General features: G+C 44.0%; 1 protein-coding gene and 1 long non-coding RNA gene across 3 annotated transcripts; one reads left to right on the top strand and one right to left on the bottom strand.

The window, feature by feature from the left end:
- Window positions 1-1,727: 1,727 nt before the first annotated feature.
- Window positions 1,728-4,764, bottom strand: LOC127551516 (uncharacterized). The gene is made up of 2 exons (XR_007951114.1): window positions 4,612-4,764; window positions 1,728-1,847 (listed from the first exon to the last, which is right to left on the bottom strand). It is a non-coding gene; the product is annotated as an uncharacterized LOC127551516 (long non-coding RNA).
- Window positions 4,765-4,810: 46 nt separating this feature from the next.
- PPRC1 (PPARG related coactivator 1) lies at window positions 4,811-20,233 on the top strand. 2 transcript variants are annotated; one of them, XM_051981278.1, is made up of 14 exons: window positions 4,811-4,984; window positions 8,922-9,119; window positions 9,914-10,060; window positions 10,374-10,472; window positions 10,815-13,422; window positions 13,661-13,714; window positions 15,538-15,595; window positions 16,148-16,215; window positions 16,344-17,073; window positions 18,432-18,614; window positions 18,768-18,834; window positions 18,976-19,097; window positions 19,381-19,532; window positions 19,825-20,233. In XM_051981278.1, exons 1-14 carry the CDS (start codon window positions 4,826-4,828, stop codon window positions 19,926-19,928), a joined length of 4,749 nt encoding a protein of 1,582 aa, XP_051837238.1. In that variant the 5' UTR covers window positions 4,811-4,825; the 3' UTR covers window positions 19,929-20,233. The 2 variants fall into 2 exon arrangements, with proteins under 2 accessions (XP_051837238.1, XP_051837239.1); XM_051981279.1 differs by having other exon boundaries at window positions 18,438-18,614.
- Window positions 20,234-21,262: the final 1,029 nt, after the last annotated feature.

A 21,262-nucleotide genomic window follows, 5' to 3' on the forward strand; every position in this document is an offset into this window, starting at 1 on the left:
AGAAGCAAAAGAAGCTGTCATGTGCTTATTTAAAGTACTCACAGAGGAGCCAAAGGATAAAATACTTCCAGAACAAATGTTTGTTCAGGACCTAGGTGGGCCAACCAGTGGGGCACAGTGGATAAAGTGTTGTGCTTTGGGGTCCTAAAAACCTCTGTTCAAATCCAACATTAGATACTTACTAGCTAGTTTCTTCACCTCTGTTTGACTCAGTTTCCTCATGTAAAATGAGGATAATAGCACCAGATGATGTTAGGCACCAAAAGGGGAGTTTGGTCATGTGAAGAATTCACAATGGCCATTCTCTTTGGCAAAAGGCAGGTTTATTTAAAAGAAGGGAAAACAAATAAAAAGATTACAGACAAAATAATTGTACGATAGACACCATGAATAGTAAATATGAAAGAATTGGGAGAGCATGGAAAGGGATTTTAATAAACAAAGATGCAATGGGAAAGTTCCCTAGTGGAGGTTGGGGCATGCTCTTAACTGGCAGGCTAAATCCTGCCTAAAGGGACTTAACACCCAAAAAGTGTTAGCTAGCTAGAAGGAGAAGTAGGGTCAGGAGAGGCATGGGGAAGGGGGTAAGGAAAAAGACCCCACAAGGCAGAATGCTGTGTCAGACTGACCCAAAGTAGGGCAGTGATCATGGCATGGGCCATAAGTAAATTTATAGGGAGAATTTAGATTTAGAGACTTGATATAATTTGGATTTCTGACTGGATTACCTCCAGAGGATAGGACCACTCAAAAAAGTGATCTGGATTAACAAAGACTTCTTCCCTGCCTAACTCAGGGAATAATTTCAGTTCTTCAGTTTCTCTCTGCCCAACATCCTCACCACTCAGGACCTCATCATCTAGGATAGTAGTGAGAATTAAATGAGATAATATTTGTAACGTGCCCTACACCTAGAAAGTGCTATGCATAATATCCATAATTATCATAGGAGCTATAAAATAGAGTAGAAGTGTTACAGTACCTTCAGAGACTCTCACGCTAGAAGTCTAGGAAATAAAATTGTCCCAAGGAGTAGAGGCTTCAGTAGACCATGGAAGGACTAATTATGATTTGGTGGAGTAAGGGAGATAGGAAAACAGTCTAGGTGAGAGAATAAGAACAAAGATTCTAGGCCCAGAATGAGGGAAGCAAGTTGGGAAGCCAGCAGAAAATCAGTCAGATGGAAAGGTAGCCTCTGGGGAGGTACTTTTATATCAGTCTATAAACATTTATCAAGAGCTTACTATGTACAAGGAATAATGCTAAGTGTTAGGAATATAAAAAACAAACAAACAAACCCACAAACTAAAACCAAAAAACCTTGATCTCTGCTACAAAGAACTCATATTCTAATTGGAAAATAATAAACAAAAATTGTACCTACCAGTTAGATATGTACATATATAGATAAATGGAAGAATCTCAGATGTTAGGACCTAGCAGTAGGGAGGATTGGGAAAAGACTCCTGTAGAAGATACAATTAAACTGTTTCAAATGAAACCAGGGATCAAGGAGGTAAAGGTGAGGTGGGAGAAAGTTTCAGGTATGGAAACAAAGTCACAGGAGATTGGATTAGTGAGAAATAAAGTCAGGAGATAGGGACTCAACTTTAAAGAACAGTCTTGAATGGGAGGATCACTCAGTTTAAATCAAGTCAAACAAACATTTACCAAGTGTCTCTGCATTATATGTGAGACAGAGGAAAAAAGACAAAAGCAATCTGTTCCTTCAAGAAATTCACAATCTTTTTTATTTTTAACATTCATTTTTAAAAATTTTGAATTCTGAATTCTTTCCCTCTGTCTCACTCCTGCTCCATCCTTTGAGAAACCAAGCAATGTGATACCTGTTATAAAAATATCCAAAACATTATCACTTTAGCAATATTGCAAAATTAAAAAAAAATCTGAATGTGAAAAAATTATGTTTCATTTGGAATTCAGACTCCATTGATTCTCTCTAGAGGTAGATAATATTTTTTCATCACAAATCCTTTGGGATTGTCTTATATTAGATATGAATAGCTAAGTTATTCACAGTTGATGACTATACAATATTTATGTTACTGTGTACAATGTTCTTTGGTTCTGCTCACTTCACTGTTTTTCAGTTCATATAAGTCTTCCCAGGCTTTTCTGAAAACCAACTCCCTCATCATTTCTTATACCATAATATCATATGCAACAACTTGTTTAGCCATTCCCCAGTAGATAGGCATTCTTTTAATTTCTGATTCTGTGCTATCACAAAAAGAATTACTTTAAATATTTTAGTATCTATATATCCTTTCCCTTTTTCCTTGATCTCTGAGATACAGATCTAGTAGTAGTATTGCTGGCTCAAAAGATATGCACAGTTTTATAGTCCTTTTCCAAAGCTCCAAATTATTCTTCAAGATGATTGGACAAATTCACAACTTATCAAAAATGCATTACTGGGGGCAGGTAGGTGGCACAGTGGGTAGAGCACCAGCCTTGAAGTGAAGAGGACCTGAGTTCAAATCTGACCTCAGATACTTAATACTTTCTAGCTGTGTGATCCTGGGCAAGTCACTTAACCCCAAATACCTCAGAGGAAAAAAAAAAAAAGAAAAAAGAAAAAGCATCACTATCCCAATTTTTTCTACATCCCTGCCAGCATTTATCATTTCCCTTTTCTATATTAGCCAAGGATAAGTATGAGGTGGTACTTATGAGCTCTTTTAAATTAAACTCCTCTAATCGATAATGATTTAGAACATTTTTTTCATATAACTAGATAGCTTTGATTTCTTCTGAAAACTGCTTATCCTTTCACCATTTATCAATTGCGAATGACTCATTTTTTATAATTTTGTCTTAGATCCCCATGTATTTGAAAAGGAAGGCCATTATCAAAGAAAGTTGCTGTAAAAAAATTTTTCCCTTAGTTTTCTGCTTTCCTTCTAATCTTAGCTGTATTGATTTTGTTTGTGTAAAATCTTTTTGTACTGCTGTCCATGTCTAAGCCTTTGTGACTCCATTTACAGTTTTGGCAAAGATACTTGAGTGGTTTGCCATTTTCTTCTTCAGCTCATTCTACAGATAAAGAACTGAGGGAAATAGGGTTAAGTGACTTGCTCACTATTAAGTGTCTGAGGCCATATTTGAATTCAGGAAGATGAGTCTTCTTAATTCCAGGTCTAGCACTCTATCCACTGTGCCACTTAGCTGTCCCTTAAACTTTTAAATTTAATGTATTAAAAATTATCCATTAGCCAGTGAATAGGTAAAGATTTGAGAGATAAATTGTTGTGTGCAATTTTAGAACATGTCAAAGGGACATAATATGTAAGAAAAACTGGAAAGCTGGGAAGGACCAGGTTGTAAAGATCTAGAGAGCCAAATAAAGGATTTTATATTTGTTCCTAGAGATAATAGGAAACCATTAAAATTTACTGAGTTGAGGAATGATTTGATTCGAACTATGCTTTAAGAAAATCACTTTGACAATTGAGTGGAGGATAGACTGAAGTGGGAAGGGACTTGAATCCAGACCAACCTAGAAGACTACTGCAAAAGTCTAAGCAAGAAGGCCTGGTCCAGGGTGGTGGTAGTTTCAGAGGAGAAAGGGGGATGTATTACATAAGAATAGGAAATGGTTCGGATATGGGAAGTGAAAGCGAGGAGTCAAAGTTGAAGCTTAGGTTTCAAGACTGGGTGAGTGGAAATATGTTAACTGGTCTCAACAATAATAGAGAAATAGGAAGGGGGAGGGAAAGAAAAGGAATTCTGTTTTAGACATAATGTGTTTAAGATGTCTCCAGGACACATACTTGGGCATCAAGGGTTTGTTCTTTATTCTTTCGGCAACGAAAAGTTTCTGATCGGGAGAGTGACCGAATGCAGTGCTGTTTTATAAGATAATGAAGTTGCATAGGATAGTGATGGTTGCTGGACTTAAGGAGAAGATTCTGAGGCTTAAGAGGAGTATGTATGAGGATAACAGGGGAGATATGGGATTTGAGGTTTCAAAGAGAGCCCTAGTGTCCAGAAAGAGGAAAGTGATTCTACTGTTGATTCTGGTCAGACATTGGACAGAAAGGACTGTGAGAAGTCCAATGGACAGTGACCAAGCTGGTAAGACTGGATACTATATTATACCTACATCATTTGAAGAAACTGGGAATGTTAAGTTTGGAGAAGATGAGTTAGGAAATGGGGATTAATAATCGCCTTTAAATAATGAAGAATCGTCAAGGGAAGCAATGATTCGATTTACTCTGCTTGGTTCTAGAAGTCAGAACCAGGCAGATTTCAGCTCCACATAAGGAACTACTTCCTATTTCCAACTGAGGGCTGTCCAAAAGTGCCCCGGATGCCTGCTTCGCTGGAAGTCTTCAGCCAGAAGCTAGAAGGCCACCTGTTGGATGTGTCGGAGAGGTGATTCCTATTCCCATGGGGTTTGGACTAATTGAAGGGATTCTGAGGTTCCTTCGAACTCTGGGATTCCATGATTTTGGGAATATAGCTTCCAAGGGGAGTGAGAGTAGACGAGGACGGGGACGATCTGAAACTAAAGGGATGTCAAGATTTATAGATTTTTTTTTTTTCGAAAAACAAAGGGAACTCAACACCCTATACTTCTCTTACCCCAGTCCCAAACACGTTGCTTATCTCGGGCTCAGGAACAACTACAAATCCCAAAAGTGACCGCGCGCATCAGCTCCGGGAAGGAGGCAGGCTCTCCGCTAAGTCCATTGGGAGTTGTAGTGTCGCTGAGCTTTCTGGGCATCGTAGTTCTTCGCCTCTAGAGCCGGTAGGGCGAGGCGGCGCTGGTGCTTCAGAGCCGCGCTCTGGGGCCAAGATGGCGGCGCGCCGGGGACGGGAAGACGGTGCCGCGCCGCCCCCAGGAGGGGGCCCCGGACCAGGCCCCGGCGGCGGGATGCACGGCGGCAAGCGTGGGTCCTGCAACCGGAGCCCCGAGCCCTCCGGAGCCGCGGAGAGCCTTAGGGGCCGGCAGCAGGTGAGAGCCGGGCGGGCGGCCGGGAGGAGGCAGATCGGCACATGCCGGGCGGTGACACGTGGAAGCTCCTAGAGCTGAAGTAGGAAAAGAGGGACGGCGGAGACACCCGTAGAACGGCGTTTGGGAGGAAGGGGCGACCTGGTTCTCAATGTTTGGGGCTGCTTCCTTAAGCTTGAAAAAGCTACTGCCTCAAAAGAGTGAGAGGGGGAAGGGAGGTTGGAAGAGCTGCGGACACCGCTTAGCCAGGGCCGGAGTCGAGTCGTTGAGATTGGACCTGGGAAAGGGGGAAGGATGGAGGGCTGGGACATGGGGGACGGTAGATTTGGCCCCACCGCTCTCTACCTCGTTCCATCCTCTGCAGCCCTCCCTCTCCTTATAGCTCTCCCTCCCCCTCAGGTTTTAGGGTCCCCGCATCCTGGGAGGGTGGAGACCTGTTGAAGTGAGACCCTTTTTACGCCCAGACTCGATTTTTTCTTGGCCACGTGGGGGTCTGCGTGTGGAGGGAGGGGTGACCAATTTTCCCGGGAGAACTTGATCTCCGCCCAGCCCTCCCCCTCCTCGTCCTTACTGCAGTCCCTGCATCCACGTGGATTGGGCCCGGCTCGGGGACACCACCGAGGTGGCCGCAGTCCACGTGGGGCGGGGGATGGGGGGTTGTCCACGTGGCCCCCTGTCTGCTCCCGCTCCCACCCCCACCCCCCCACTTCCCCTGGGCTGCCTGGCGGCTTATCGGCTGCGGGGGCCGGCGTGGAGGCCATGCTGCTTGGAACTGGGTGTGTCTGGTCCGCAGGTCCCTCCCCTAGACGCTAGCCCTGTGCGGTTCTCCCTCCGCACCCCCTCCCCCCGGAATTGGGATCCGAGACTGGGGCCGTAGCTGGGAGGGGGGCCGGGTTGTGGAGCTGTGGAGTTCGAGAGGCCTCTTCCCTCCTTTCCCCCTCCCCGAAAATGTATCCCGCTGCATTCCTTTAGCCAGCTGCCAGAAGGAAGGGTTTTTTTTCCAGATGTGCTTAAGGATTCTGGGCTCTATGCTGTTGGAAGAGGGTTACCCCGGGTGGAAGAGCGGGACGCCTACTGCCCTTGGCTTAGGGAAGGAGCAGGGTTGAAGTCTTCCTTCCAGTTGGGGGTGGTGCAGGGGTGAGTCATAGGCACCTGCGGTGTCTGCTGTGGGATAGGCATGATTCCAACTGAAGTGACCTCTCCCCGAAGTGGGGGTCAGTTTCAGGGGGTCCATAGAGAGAACTTGCCTGCTCCCTTTTTCCAGGCCTGAGAGGCCCTCTGGAGGTAAAGATGTCTTGCTCTTCTAAAAAGGGGGCATCCTTCTTGAGGTGGCGAACTTCACTTTGTACTTGGTTTTCCCTCTTCCCAAACCTTTAGCAGCTCTAATGGACTTTATAGAACTTTGGAGTTCTCCTAAGTCAGGAGGTTTTTTTTGTTTTTTGTTTTGGTCTTTCAAATCCATCAGCAAGGGTGGCTTTTGCTGCTTTCTTCCTGGGAAGGGGGGGGGGGTTGTAATTTTGAATTCTGAGATAGGTCCAAGGTAGGGACCTTTTAATTTTTGTGCTATTTTAATACCCAGACTTGCAAGTTGGAGATAAATGTTAAATTTGAACTCGGCCCCACAGACTTGATACCTAACCTGTACTACTTTCCTCTTTTACCAGTTAGTTTCCTGGGACAGCTAGTTCTTGAGATGAGCACATCTTGTTGATAGGTACCTCCCTGTTCTAATGAGAATAAAAGGGAGAAGGAAGAATAATTGGTATGTGGGTGGTGGCTTAGAATCAAATAAAAGCAGTTTACTAAACTATTGGGTTAAAGAGGGCCAATTTTTTTTTTTGAGTCCCTGCCCTCCCAAGTACAATGTTCTGAAGGTATTATGTGCTTAAATCAGTTTTGAAGTGGCGAGGCCTCAAAGATGGGAAGTGGAGAGGGAGTGGATTTATTTAGATTATCAACTCTCTCTTTTGTTTAGAAGAACCATTGTCATAATGGAAAGTGTCAGAATATAGTGTTTGAGCCTCCAAATTAGCAGTATCATGATGGGCAGTGAATTTATTGCCTCAGTTTCCTTTTGGATAGAATGTTGATAATACTTGCATTGCTTACCTCATAGGGTTGTTTGAGAAAACTGCTTTACAGACTTTAAATCACTATAAATGTGACCCATTATTGGCATTGAAGGAAATAAGTCCCAAAAATAGTTGAACTAGGTTGGGATAGGCTGTGTTCCACAGATACTTAGAATGACCTGAGGGTAAGTGAGTATGTGTGCTGAGAATGAAATCTGTTGGCTGGGGGGCTGTGGCAGAAGGTTTTTGCGTGGTGGTGAGGTACGGATATAATTCACCCTGGGAGTGTTTGCTGAGCCAGCTGAGATCCCAACCTTAGATTCAGCAGGTATCCCTAATTACAGGTTTTTGGAGGGATGGGAGGAGTTTAGTGCCTAATGCCCAATAATCCTAACCCTATCTTTGTTACCTTCCCTTAAGTCTCAATTCCTCTTACTTATTTCTTTCTCCATCCCATGCCATTTTAGGACTGCTTAGTCCTCCCCAGTTAGAGAGGGGGAAACACAACTTGTGTGTGGTAGTAGGACATAGAGGGAGCTCATGAGAAGGCATGAAATAACTCCAGTAGGGAGAATCTGCTCAGGATTCCTTGGTTTTGGCATCTACTTCTCAAAGGGAGCAGCAGAAGATGCCCATCCATTTGGCCTGGGCCAGGCTCCCTTAGGAGTGGCTTCCCATGGTCCTCACCCACACCCACAGCAGGCCCAGACTGGTGACTCCTACCTAATGAGGCTGACAGGGACTGTGTCTGCTCCTTCCCAGGGAAGTTTGGGGTGTGTCAAGGCCAAAGCCTCTATACTATACACTGATCTTCCTGCCTTTTTAAGGCTCTTTGAAATTGAGGGGTCATTTCATATGTCTTTTTCTTCAGTGTCATATCATGCAAGCTAATAATATTTTAGAAACATCATTTCAGTTGACAGTATAAGTATTATCTCCATTGTACCAATGAGGAGATTGAAGTTTGTGAGGATATTGTAGCTTACCTAGGACAGTGTAGTTACAAGAGAAACCTATTCTTTTTCATCTCAGGTTCAGTGTTTTTCCCATGATACCACACAGTCCCTCTTTCTTGATGCCTGCTGTATGTTCAGCCCTGGGCTGGGGGTGAAAGGGTAGTGATAGTAAGGGCAGTAACAGAGGAATTCCATTAGAAGCCAGTGAAAAGTTAACATGATATGGGTTAACAGGTTATTCTAAAATGCATAGTGAAAATATATCAATAAGTGCTGGAGGTGTTTGGGGAAGGGAGTCCTTTTAAAGTTACTCAGAAAGGTGGTTTTTAAGGGAATGTTAGGTTTTGATTTAGTTGATAGGAAAGGGAGACACTAGATTATTAAAATAATGCAATTATTAGTCCCTCTGTTTTCACTTTCTTTCCAAAGGCCATCAGACTAAATAACACTCTGATCATGTTATGGTCTATCCAGAAAATTTCTTTGATCATGTATTATCTACAGAATGAAGTCCTAACATCTGAGACCATTTATAATCTGGGGCTACCTTGCCTCTATCCTCTAATGGTAACTTATTTATTTATTTATTTTTTTGCTGATGCAATTTGGGTTAAGTGACTTTCCCAGGGTCACACAGCTAGGAAGTGTTAAGTGTCTGAGGACAGATTTGAACTCAGATCCTCCTGACTTCAGGGCTGGTGCTCTATTCACTGTGCCACCTAATTGCCCTGGTAACTTGCTATTTTGTGCTCTTAATGGTCCCAGTTATTGATCCAGTGACCTTGGTGCATTTCTTCTATCTCCTTTTTTGCCTACATTGCTCCATTCCCTTCTTTTCATGCCTAGCAGAACAAAAACACAATGTCTAGGGGAAGAGATAGGTGAATTATGGTTATTTTTCTTGTTTTCCAGGTTCTGCTGGAAGAGGAGGAGGAAGAGGAGGCTGGCTTCCTCAGCCTGTCCCAGCATGATCTATTTGGCCTGGAGGGAGATGATGAATTAGGAGATGAAGAGATGTTCCTACAGCGCGAGGTCCTGTTGGAGACCATGCAAAGCTATATGGACGCTTCTATCATTTCCATCATTGAAGACTTAAGTGGATCTGGAGAGGTGGGCACTAAGGGGTGGTTTCAATGGAGCAGAGGAACTCTAGGTACCCAGAAGGCCAGAGAGTGGAGGGAATTGACCTAAAATAGAAGAGGGACCTCTAAGAAGGAGCTTGCTAAGTTTCTGAGGTTCCCTTAAAATTTACTGTACTCTTCTCTTGGCCACCTCAATCCAAGAGGACTGTAGAGGTATAAAGCTGGAACAAAGTGTGTTTTGTTTGATTTGTGTACTTCAGATATACCATGAAAATCAATCAAGCAACTTACACTTAGTTATTTCACATTTGTCCAGGGCTTAGGAGGGTGGCCTATTTTTTGTAGGATGAGGCAGGAAAAGATCTAGAGCCAAGATTCTTCATCTCTGGAGTCCATGAATATGCTCTTAAAAATATTTTGACAACAGTCTTCATATAATTGATTTCCTTTGTAATCATGTGTATTTATCAATTTGAAAACATTATTATAAGTAGGGTCTCTACGCTTCATCAACTTGCCAAATAGGTCAGTGATACTACAAAGGTTGAGAATCACAGGTCTAGAATTTTTTAGTGATAGAGGCATAAACGTGTGGCTACAAAGGAGAAATGGCAGGAATAGAGCCCAACAATATTTTTCTGGGCTTATTTGCATCTGTTCCTATAACATTCATTTATTAATTCATTAGTGGGTTGACTTGGGAGGAGGAGAGGTGAATCATTTGGATTCTATGAGTTTTTGACTTGAGGAATATGTAATGTATGAGCATTCAGCCTGTGTACCTTTTCAGTGATTAGATGTCCCTTTCTTCTTTGGAAGCAGAGCAGGGTGACCTCAGAGGACCAGAATGAAGTGTCTCTGCTCACAGCCCTCACTGAAATACTTGACAATGCCGACTCTGAGAATCCATCACCCTTTGATACCATTCCAGACTCGGAGCTGCTTGCATCTCCTCGGGAGAACACCTCGGTTAGTGTTGGGCTGTTGGATATTGAGTTTTTTACTTCATGGTTAGGACAAATGCTCATGGTTGGGATTGTGTGTCTAATCTCATTGTGGGTTATTTCATAACAGATTTAAACCTGTGTTCCCAATGGATACTGGTTTCTGCATGTAAACTATGTAATGTCATTTGTTCATTTAATTATCTGTCCTTGGCAAGGGGCAGGTATGGTGGTAGAAGAAACAGGTCTAGGGTGGTAGTTCCCTGGTGACCACTGCCCTTAATCACCCCTCCGTCCACTTAGCCAGAGACTGACTGGCTTTCTTTGTACCCTTTTAGTTGCACAAACTGCTGGGTTTTTCTCGCTCATCCCCAGAAAACGATGCGGATGGCCAATGGGGACCCAAGACACACAGTATGGCCCCTACTATTGGCAGGGTGAGTAAAGTGAGTTGGAGGAATACCTGTGACCCAGTGGGGAGTCACTAGATCATGTTTGGAAAGGCCAAGATCTGGCTTAGAACCAGAGATAGAAGGGTCCTTAAAGGCTAGCCAACGCCCTTATTTTTCTGAGAAAATAATTTTATCCATCATCACAATCCAGATGGTTAACAGAACTTGGAATAGATGCCCAAGTCTTATGGATGCCAAGTACTATCTTTATAAAAAAAAGGCATCTAGGGATAAGTGATCCTTCCCCCCAGATCTGGGAGATTGCACCTCAATGCCAGTGACCTATTTCCCCCTTCACCTGACTGTTCACTTTTCCCCTCTATGTAGGTTGAGATGTGTGTCTCTGATTCTTCCTGGGATCTTCCCCCATCTCCATTCTTGGAGACCTCTTCCCCAAAAATCCCAGGATGGAAGACCCCAAGATCCCGGCCCCGATGGGGTCAGCTTTCTCCTCTGCAGCGCAGTGATGGAGAGGAGGAAGAAGATGCCAGACTCAGCAGTGACAGAGTCGCAACAGCGGGCTCCTCTGCCGACGACACTGAAGACTTCCCTATGCACCTGGCCTGCCCAGAGGAGGAGGAGGCTGCCCCAGTTGGAGACGAGAGCATCTCCTCTCTAAGTGAGCTAGTGCGGGCCATGCATCCCTACTGTCTGCCCAGCTTCACGGTTTGCTTGGACTCCCCTGGAGACCAGCAGGAGGAGCAGACCGAAGAGTTGATGCTGGCTGAAGGGGGCATGGTTCTAGAGATCCTAGGCCAAGGGTCTGTGACTGGAGAGGCTCTGGAGATTCCGGTGGTCTTGCGCCATCTCCCTCCTTCAGACCAGCCTATGGAAGAGTTAGAGCCTGACCTTTCTCAGCAGCTACTAGAGTCTGACCCGGGAGCTGACGTCCCCATGTGTGGGGAGCCGTGCTTTCAGAAAGAGCCCGCGATCGCAGGCAGTCCTGAAGCAGGGAGAGAGAAGGAGCCAGCAAGCCCAGCCCTGCCTTGTGATGTATTGATGCCAGCACCTCTTGATGACCCCAAAGGACCCTCTATTGATGGGTCTTTAGATGCACCGAAAGGCCAAAGGGGCCATCGGAGTCGGAAAAAGAAGACTGAAGCTATGTTATTGCCGGATAGGGAGGGAGACAGCCCCTATGTTCGCAAGCTCAGGTCCTCTTCCCGGAGCCACTTGACCGCTGAGAGCCAGCCCTCAGATCAGCCCCTGGAGGGGGTCTCCAGAGTGGCCCAGGCATCCTGCAGTCGGAGAAAGCCCCGGGCCAGGCTGGCTGAACCTAGAGTGATGTCAAGTCTAGAAAAACCAGGCCCAGCAGAGCCTGGCTCTGTCTCACCAAGTCCCCTTGGACAGTCTGGCCTAGCCAGAGAGGAGCCACCAACTCTGTGCTCCGGCAGTGTGGAGATGTCCTTGGCCTCAGGGACTTGTGACCAGTCACAGGCCCCAGAGCCAAGCCTTGAGAGTAACAGGCCTCAAAGTGAGGGGGTCTTGAGCCCCTCAAAGGCAGAATGCAGTGCCAGCACTGGGCCCCAGGAAACCAAACCCCGACCTTTGAGCCTCTCAGAGTATTGGCAGAGAAGGCAGCAGCGCCAAGCAGAGGAGCAAGTGCCAGAGCCCCAAACCCCTGCTGGAAAATGGCCAAGCATTCCAGAGACACCTACAGAGCTAGCAGAAATCCCATGCCTCATTGTCCCTTCTAAGACAGCTGAGCAGCAGGGCCTTGAGGTACCTTCAAGGCCCACTGCCCCTGGCATAGCCAAGCAGAGGACAGCTCAGCAGCCAGGCCCCAAGCTGCCTGCCAGTCCCATGCCCTCCTCCAGCTTATCTTCCCCTGAGGCTGACCTCCCATTGCCAGCCAGACATACATCTCTAGCAAGGCAATCTGTGCCCCCTACAATGCCCATGCCCCAAGCTGTGCCTCCTGCAGGACCCATGCCCCCAGCTGTGCCTCCTACAATGACTGTTCCACTGACAATTCCCAGGCCTCCAGCTCTGCCACCCACAATGCCACCCCTTCCGGGTGGGCCAGGAATGCCCTCCATGGTGCAGCTTTCCTCCAGTGGGCAGACAATGCCCGATTTGCTTCTGCCACCGCTCCCCCCACCATGTCTCCCAAGGCCTCCTGATTCTTATACCCAATTTGCCCCAGTGCCTTCCTGGCCCTGTTACCCCTCTGTGCCACCATCTGTTAACTATCCTTGCTTGCCACCCCCAGTGCCAGGCACATCCAATGCCTATCCAGTACCTACTCCCCCTGCTGTGCCTTGGGCCCTACCTCCTGCGTCAGTGACAGCTTATGGTTCTGATCATTCTTATGGGCCTATGGGCTGGGGTCCAGGCCCGCAAACTCCTTATTGGCCAGCTGTACCTCCAGCCCCATTACCACCACTACCACCACCACTACCACCTCCCCTAGCTAAGAACATCCCACCACCTACCCATGTTACTGACATTTTCCCTACAGTGGCTCATGATAGCATACCTGACTCCAGTGCAGTCTCTATAGTTCCACTACCTAATCTTGTACCAACTTCCCAGGAGGCATCTCAGTCTGCACCCTCAAGAGCAGAGGTCAAGCAAGGGCCAGCTTCTCAGCAACCCTTGAGACCCTTGTCCCCTACATCCAAAACCAGGCTGGCCATCCCAAAGTGCCCAGATGCCAGAAAGAATGGGGTTCTTGTTGAGGAGCCCATGGTTCAAAAGGGCCAACTCAAGTCAGAGGGTTCTACCCCCCAGAAGGCCCAGCCTGAAACCAAGGAGAATGTGCATAGTGAGTCACCGTTAGTCTCTGCAGATGTCACTGGGTCTGTGCCAAAGCAGTGCCAAGTGGTCAAGATGCCTAATGTCCATCCAGCCCGGCTTCGGAGACTCAACTTTCTGCCTTCCGCACACACCCAGGGTTCTGAGGATGTGGTACAAGCTTTTATCAGTGAGATTGGTAAGTGCCCAGGGGACAGGTAGACCCTGCCTGCCTGCCTGTTTTTTGGTTGGGGAGGACTGCTACTATTGCTGCTTTGCCTTAAAGGAGAATGAGCTAGTTATGCTTTCCTTTTATACTGGATTTCTCATGTTTTGGGTAGGGAATTCCAAGATAGAAGTGTTTAGGGCCTCTTGGATGAGGTAGTATACTTGTCTCTTTTCCAGAACTATACATGTTCTTCCTTTTCTTGCTATAGGAATTGAAGCATCTGATCTATCCAGTCTTCTGGAGCAATTTGAGAAGTCTGAAGGTGAACAATTTACTTTTTGGGGAGGGTGGGTAGTAGATGGGGCAAATTTTTTGGTTTGTCTACTACATTCACATTTTTAATTTCTTTAAATTCTTAATCCTTTGCATTATTAATTTCTTTAAAATATGTATTGCTTTTTTTTGTTCTTAGATGACTTTCATTTCCATTTATGGGGCTCTCTACTTTTCCCTACCCAGAGAAATACTTATAACAATCAGAAAGGAGGTGTGTGTGGGGTGATGGAATAGTTGAGCAAAACAAATCATATCCTAGTCTGAATTTATATCCAGTGCTCTTATACCATATTCCTTATGTTTACAAAAATGAAGGGCAGGTGCATTTTTTCTCGTTGGGCCAAACTTGGTCATTGCTATTATACATCATTCTGATCACTTTAATTTCTTTAAAGAAAAAAAATTTTGTTTTTACATCACTTTTATTTCCCACTGTATCTCTGCCCTCATGAAGAAAAATTTTAAAATACAGAGAAAAAAGGCAACACATTATGGAATTCCAACATGATATGCCATAATCTTCACTCCTGGTCTCCAGGCTCTTTATTTTTTGAGGGGGGAAGTAAGCAGAGTTAGCTAGTAAGTGTCTGTGGTCAAAATTGAACTTGGGTCTTCCCTGACTCCAGTGCTGGTGCACTCTCCAGCTGCCCCTCCAACTTCTTTAAATGAAATGTTTTCTTACATCTTTAATTATGATGAATAACTTTTCCTGGTTCTTATTTTGTTTTTCATCCATTATAACCTTTTTTTGCTTCTCTATATCATTCATCGTTTATACAATTGTTTGTGTTCACCTATCACTGTTTAGCCATTCTCTAATCATTCAGTGTCTACTTTGTTTCCAATTTTTGTGTAGTACACACACTATAAACATTTTGGTGCATACAGAACCATTTTTTAAAAATTCTTTCATCTCTTTGGGGTATATGTTTAGCCATAAGATTTTCTGGGTTTTATTATATAAAGAATATAATATATTTTATATATATATGTAAAGAATTATATAGAGAAGAGCCAGTCTGACTACCTCATTGAAATACACACAAAGATAATTTTTAAAATTCACCTTTGTAAAACCTTGTGTTCCAAATCTTTCTCCCTCTTCTCCCCCTTCCCAAGATAACGATCTGATACAGGTTAAACATGTAATTATTTTAAACATATTTCCATATTTATTATGCTATGTAAAGGAAAAAAATCAGATCAAATGGGAAAAAGAATGAAAAAGGAAAAAAAAAACCCAAGCAAATAAACAAGATGCTTTGTTACATTTTTAGTGTAAGCACTTATACTTTGGAAACTGGCAAAACCCTAAATTCAACACTTGATTTAATTTTTTTGTTGCTTAAGTTAGAACTTAAGAAAGTAATAAAAAGAAACTTCATTCAGATTAAATTTAAAATGGGTAGTTATTTTTGAGATTTAGTTGTCAAACATTTACACTGCTGATCAAAGAATATGGGCATTTCATTCACTTTCCTAGCATAATTATAAGTTGTTTTCCAGAATGATTGTCCAAATTCGTTATTTCACAACAGTACATCCTGCTAAGGGTAACTTGGTTTCAGCCAGTATTCAGCAACATCTTTTGGCCCTTTACTTGGCTGTGTCATGGAGGAGATCTAATATCTGCCCCTAAGATGTAGCATTCCAGGTATGGATACAGAGTAAAGAAGAGCAGTATGGGAATATACTGAGTGTGTTGATGGAAAGCCTGATCTCCCTTCAGTATTTTCTGATCTGCAATTCCTGATCTTCAATACCTATTTGTATTATTAATGATAATGTAAATGTTTGATTTCTTTACAGTCAAAAAGGAGTGTATTCCAGTGGGATCTGCTGATACCTTAGCTATAGGAAACTCAGGGTTAGTATGAACTGGGGGTTCCCCATAGCTTTTTATTTCCATTAGTTGTCAGGATGAACACGTCTCCCAAGGTAACTTCTGTTTCTTAAAGTTTCAGAGAGTACTTCCTTTTTTGGGTTGGTTGAGGGATTATTGTGAGACTGAGATAACGTGAAACTTGGGCTCCCAAATATCCCCATGGCAACTTTCCTTCCAACTCCTTGGATACCTTAAGACTGAAGTCCTTGGCTAGTTTGTAGTTTCCCTGGTAGTTACTTGGGGAAAGAAAAGTCCTTTAAACCCTTTGCCCCTCCTCCCAGAGCTGAACTTCCCTCTTTTTTCCACCCAATTTTTCCATCTTTCCCCAAGAGCATTTACTTATCTTGTCCTTGAAACAGTGATTTGAAGAGGGTGCTGCTTCCTTCATTTCACAAGGGTGAAAAGAAGCAACATATTCCATAAAGAGTTGGTGACAGAGGGAATGCATCCTTATCCATTTCTAGTAGAACAGACAATTCTAGGAGGTCACAGATGAAATGAGGTTTTAGCTAGGTCCTTATCTCTTCCTGACAGGGTTGACATCTCCCAGGAAAAGCGACCTCTTGACCGATTACAAGCCCCAGAGCTGGCCAACGTTGCAGGTATGAGTAATGGGATGGAGGGGAAGATCCAATCCTTAGATTTTGGATTATAGCATTTGGTACTAGGTAATCATGTTGGGTGTGGGGGATGGAATCATTTATATTTTATTTTTCTTTCTTTCCTATAGGCCTGACCCCTCCTGCTACTCCACCTCATCAACTGTGGAAACCTTTGGCTGCAGTCTCATTACTGGCCAAACCAGGGTCTCCTGATTCTCCTACCCAAGATAGAGTGCAGAAGCCCATGGGAAACATGGACGCCAAACGTGCAACTGCAGCTCGACTCCGAGGGCGGGTCCCAGGACCTAGCCCAGTTCATGTAGGCTCTGGGGACCATGACTATTGCATCCTAAGCCCTACAGTGACCCCAGGGCCTGAGTTGGGATCCCGCTGGAATGTCAAACGACATCAAGATATTACCATTAAGCCTATCCTTTCTCTGGGCGCTTCACCTGCTTTGCCAGTATGCCCAACCACATGCCAGAAACAGCAGCTGGACCATAGGACTAGTGAAGAGCTGGAAGTTACGCCTCCAGCCCCAATCGCTACCCCTGACCAGCACCCTTCTGTGCTGTTGTCCCCAGAGGCTTCACCTGGCCGTAACGATGACACTAGGACTGCCCCCGGGGCTTTGGCCAAGCAGCCAGTGCGCTGCTATCAAAAGGCCATTGCTTCATCCAGCCCTCCAGGCCGTGTTTGGCGAGGCCGCAGCAGCCGTTCATGTTCCAATGGGGCCAGTGAGGCCTCTTCCTCCTCGGCGTCTTCATCCTCTTCCAGATCCAGGTCCAGGTCTCACTCCCATTCCCGTTCCCGGTCCAAGTCCAGGTCCATCTCCCCACCACCCAAGAGATGGCGCAGGTGAGTTTGGTCAAGTTCCTTTTCTTCCTGGAAGTACCCTAGGGCATGGGATTACTTTTTTGGTCAAGTCAAATCAATAAGCATTTAAATGTTTGGGATACAAAGAAAAGTAAAAAAAAAAAACAATCTTTGCCCTCAAAGAGCTCACATTCCAATAGGGGAAACAACATGCAAACAACTATATGTATGCAAAGGGTAATTTGGAGGTTATGTTAGGGAAGAAAGCAATAGCATAGGGAGTTGGAAAGAGTGGGAAAGACTTCTTGTAGAAGGTAGGATTCGTTCTAAGTGTTGAAGAAGGCAAGAGAGTGCTTAGGAGTGAAGTCTGGAGATTGAATGTTGTATGCAAGGAACAGCAGAGTCCAGTGTTACTGTATTGTAGATAAAATACATGGAAGTAAGTAAAATGTAAAAGGGCTGAAAAAGTAGGAAGGGTCCAGATTGTAAAGGTCTCTGGGTACAGAGCATTTCATGTTTGATCCTAGCGGTTTTGAGGAGTAGAGTGATGTGTCAGATATGCTTTTTGAGGAAGATTATTTTGGCAGCTTTGTGGAGGATGGATTTGGATGGGGAGAGACTTTAGGCAGGATACCCACCAGAAGGTTATTATTGAAGATGAGGATCTGCATTAGGGTAGTGACAGAGAAAGGAAGGCCATGTATACAGGTGCCAGCTGTGCCCATACATAGCCTGATAGGGGTGGGTTGAGGAAGTTAGGTTGTCCTGCCAGTTGAAGTTCAGGAAATGTCTGCTGGGACTTGGAACATTTATTAGGCAGGGTGTTAGGTATTGATCTACCATAGATATCAGAGGCTGCAAGGGCAATAAGTAAACATTTTTACACTATGTGGTGGATATTAACCTGATGAAAAATACCCCTTTCTATGGGGATGTCTGGTAGAAATGCCTTCAAGTTCCAAATGTCTAATTTCTGTTAGCATTTGATTTATCTTGATTATTAGAAGAAACTTTTTTACATATGTTCTCATTTGGCCCTCAAAATAGCCCTGAGGGAAGAGCTTATTAGAAGTATTATCATTCCTACTTTACATTGGAAATTAGAACCAAAATGAAAGAGGAGAGTGTATCTCTTGATGGAATGTAAACTTGAGAAATGGGGCTTTCATTTTTTTTCTTTGAATCCACATCTCCTAGCATAATTCCTCTCTTGTATAATGGGCACTTTATGAATGACTGATTGACTGGGGTAAAGTAGAAACAAGAGTGTTGATCCAGTCTCTGATGTTTAATCTGGTTTTTTGCCCATCTACCTTGGAAAATGGTGGGTTGGGGATGTCTTGAGGATAGGTAAGAAGCGAATGGCTAACAGAGGATACAAAGCCATCTTATTCTCCCAGCTACAGGTCCCGTTGTTCCCGTAGTACCCGATCCTCTTCTAGGTCCAGCTGTGATTCCTGGGGACACTCTCGGCGGCGATCTTCCTCCTCATCGTCTTCTACATCTTCTTCTTCATCTTCATCCAGTTCTCAGAGCCGATCTCGTTCTCCGTCCCCTCGTAGGAGGAGTAATAGGAGAAGGAGGTGAGTATGAGTATAGGCTGGAGTCAGTGTTTGGAGCAGGGAAGCAGAATGGTGAGGTCTTGGATCTGGTAAAGAAAGAACTGTTAGAAACAATGTGGTTCCTCTTGGTCAGATCCCTGGCTTATTCTATCCTGCAATTCCTCTCTTGCTTAGGTACGACTACTATGATTCCCAGGACCACTACCAAAGGCAGAAAATTCTTCAGAAGGAACGTGCAATAGTGAGTTGAGGATAATGGTGTGGGGAGAAAGATCTATTTTGGACTTAAAATTAAGAATAGCATACTATCCTTCACTTAAGGCAGGAAAAGAGGTCCTGGCTTACCTGTTGTTTTCCCTTGTGTCCATCTACCTGAATCCAGGAGGAAAGGAGAGTGGTCTTCATTGGGAAAATTCCAGGCTGCATGACTCGGTCAGAGTTGAAACATCGGTTCTCAGTCTTTGGAGAGATTGAAGAATGTACCATCCACTTCCGCTTTGAAGGGTAAGTGTTTGCTTCTGAAGAGGAGGGGAATATCCCTTCCCCATGCCACTATCCAAACTCCACTTCATTCTCTTTCATGCAAAATAGGAGGCTGTTGCATTTCTAATGTTCCTTTGTCTTTAGGATTGTAATTGAGAGCAACATAGGGATTATATTTTCTACTCTATATTTGATGAGTTAGCAAGCAGTTTATTTCTAATTTTTGGGGTGATGAAATGGAGATTGGGGAGGCAGTCCCTTAGCATCTTCTTTATATAATTATTCCCTCTTTCTCCTTCTTAAGTGACAACTATGGCTTTGTCACCTACCGATATGCTGAAGAAGCATTTGCAGCCATTGAGAGTGGTCACAAACTTCGGAGGGCGGGAGAGCAGCCCTTTGACCTCTGCTTTGGGGGCCGAAGGCAATTCTGCAAGAGGAATTATGCAGATTTGGGTGAGTAGTATTCTAATGGCCTAAACTGGGGACCCAGGGTGGTTGTGGTTAGGATTTGAGGCATTTATAAACTTTAATCTATTCATTCTTTGAGGGCAATCAAAGCTAAAGAACCAGGGGGAAAATTTCAAATCGTTTTATCCATGGCCCAGTGTTTTTTACTGTGGACCTTTGGAGGAGGGAAACTACATGTGGGGTGGATGTGGTGTGAATGGATCCCTTGATCCTTATGGGGGGGAGTTGGTCATTCTTCAAGCTTGCCCAGGATCAGTTTTTCCCTCTGCATTTGTAGACTCCAACTGGGAGGAGTTTGACCCTGCCCCCGTGAAGAGCAAATTTGATTCAGTCGACTTTGACACATTACTAAAACAGGCCCAGAAGAACCTTCGGAGGTAACCCTGGGCCTCCAGCCCCTGTCCCTCCAGAAGTCCCTCCCCCTCGCCCCCTGGAGCACCCGTTGCTTCTGGATGAGGGGGGAAGAGCTGCTAGTGAGATGGCTGTTTTATAAAGAAAATGGAAAAATAAGTGAAATTTAAAAAAAAGTAAAAGAATTTTTCTAAAAAAAAAAGTTTTGTTTTTATAAAAAGTATTTAACAAAATTTGCATTCCTTGTGAAGTGGGTGGTGCCTACTGCATGGGCTGCTCATTTGGGGAAGGTCTAAATCACTATGCAGATCAATAAACAAAAAAAAGGAAAAATCTTTATTGTGTTTGCTACGTATTTCTGTCCCTAAAGATCCTGGTTATTTCCTGCCTTACCTGTACTTTTGATCATGTTTCTGACTCCTGGCCTCTTCCTCAGGGGGCTTAAGGGATACCATTGGCTTACCCTTGGCCTCTCAGGCTTACCTGCTTTGTTGGGTCCATTGCTCCTACTGCTGCCTTTCCTTATGAAAAGATTACTGGTTATAATTTGTGAATAGGCATTTTGACTATTGATAAGCTTTTAATGATGGACCAGGTGAATGAGAACAGTGGAAGGTTGTTGTTATTAAATCTTTTTTGAACCTTGTGAGAGCTTGAGGATAATATATTACTTTTGGGATATGATTATATTCTAGGAAGTGTAAGTCACTTTAGGTTAGTTTTCTACCCAAGAGAGGAGTAGGGTAGTATCAATGAATTTTTTCCCTACTTCATATTTTATAACGCCTTGGATTTGAAATCAGGGTCTGAATCTTGCCTTAGATACTCTTTACCATAATGATGTGGCTCTCAGTAGGTTAAATCACTTAACTTTGGTTCTATTTCCTCATCCAGGAAATTAGAGTTATACCTGTTGCATATGGAGGTGGAAGGGTGGAAAGATAGCAGGCAGTTCTTTGAAAATCAAAACAGTGAATTTGATGCTTTTTTTAAACCTCAAATCTGTTTTACAAACAATTCTAGTTGTTATTTCTATTTAATTTTTTTACCTCCCACATAATACTTTTGTGTTTTCCAATTAAATGTAAAGATAGTTTTCAACATTCACTTAAAGATTTTGAGTTCAAAATAGTTTTTTCCTGTTTCTTCCCCAAGATGGCAAGCAGTTAGATATAGATTATACATGTATAATCATATCAAACATTTCCACATTAGTCATATTGTTATCTTTACTTTAAAGCCTAGTGAACCCAAAGGACCTTTGAAGCAAAAATTAAAAATTAAATGGAAACCAAATCATTTAGTTCTAAAGAATATTGAAAGTAATTTCACTAAAGGTAAGGATAGAAGGGAGACAACATGCT

The sequence above is a fragment of the Antechinus flavipes genome, chromosome 2 (genome assembly GCF_016432865.1).
Source record: "Antechinus flavipes isolate AdamAnt ecotype Samford, QLD, Australia chromosome 2, AdamAnt_v2, whole genome shotgun sequence".
Lineage (NCBI taxonomy): Eukaryota > Metazoa > Chordata > Mammalia > Dasyuromorphia > Dasyuridae > Antechinus > Antechinus flavipes.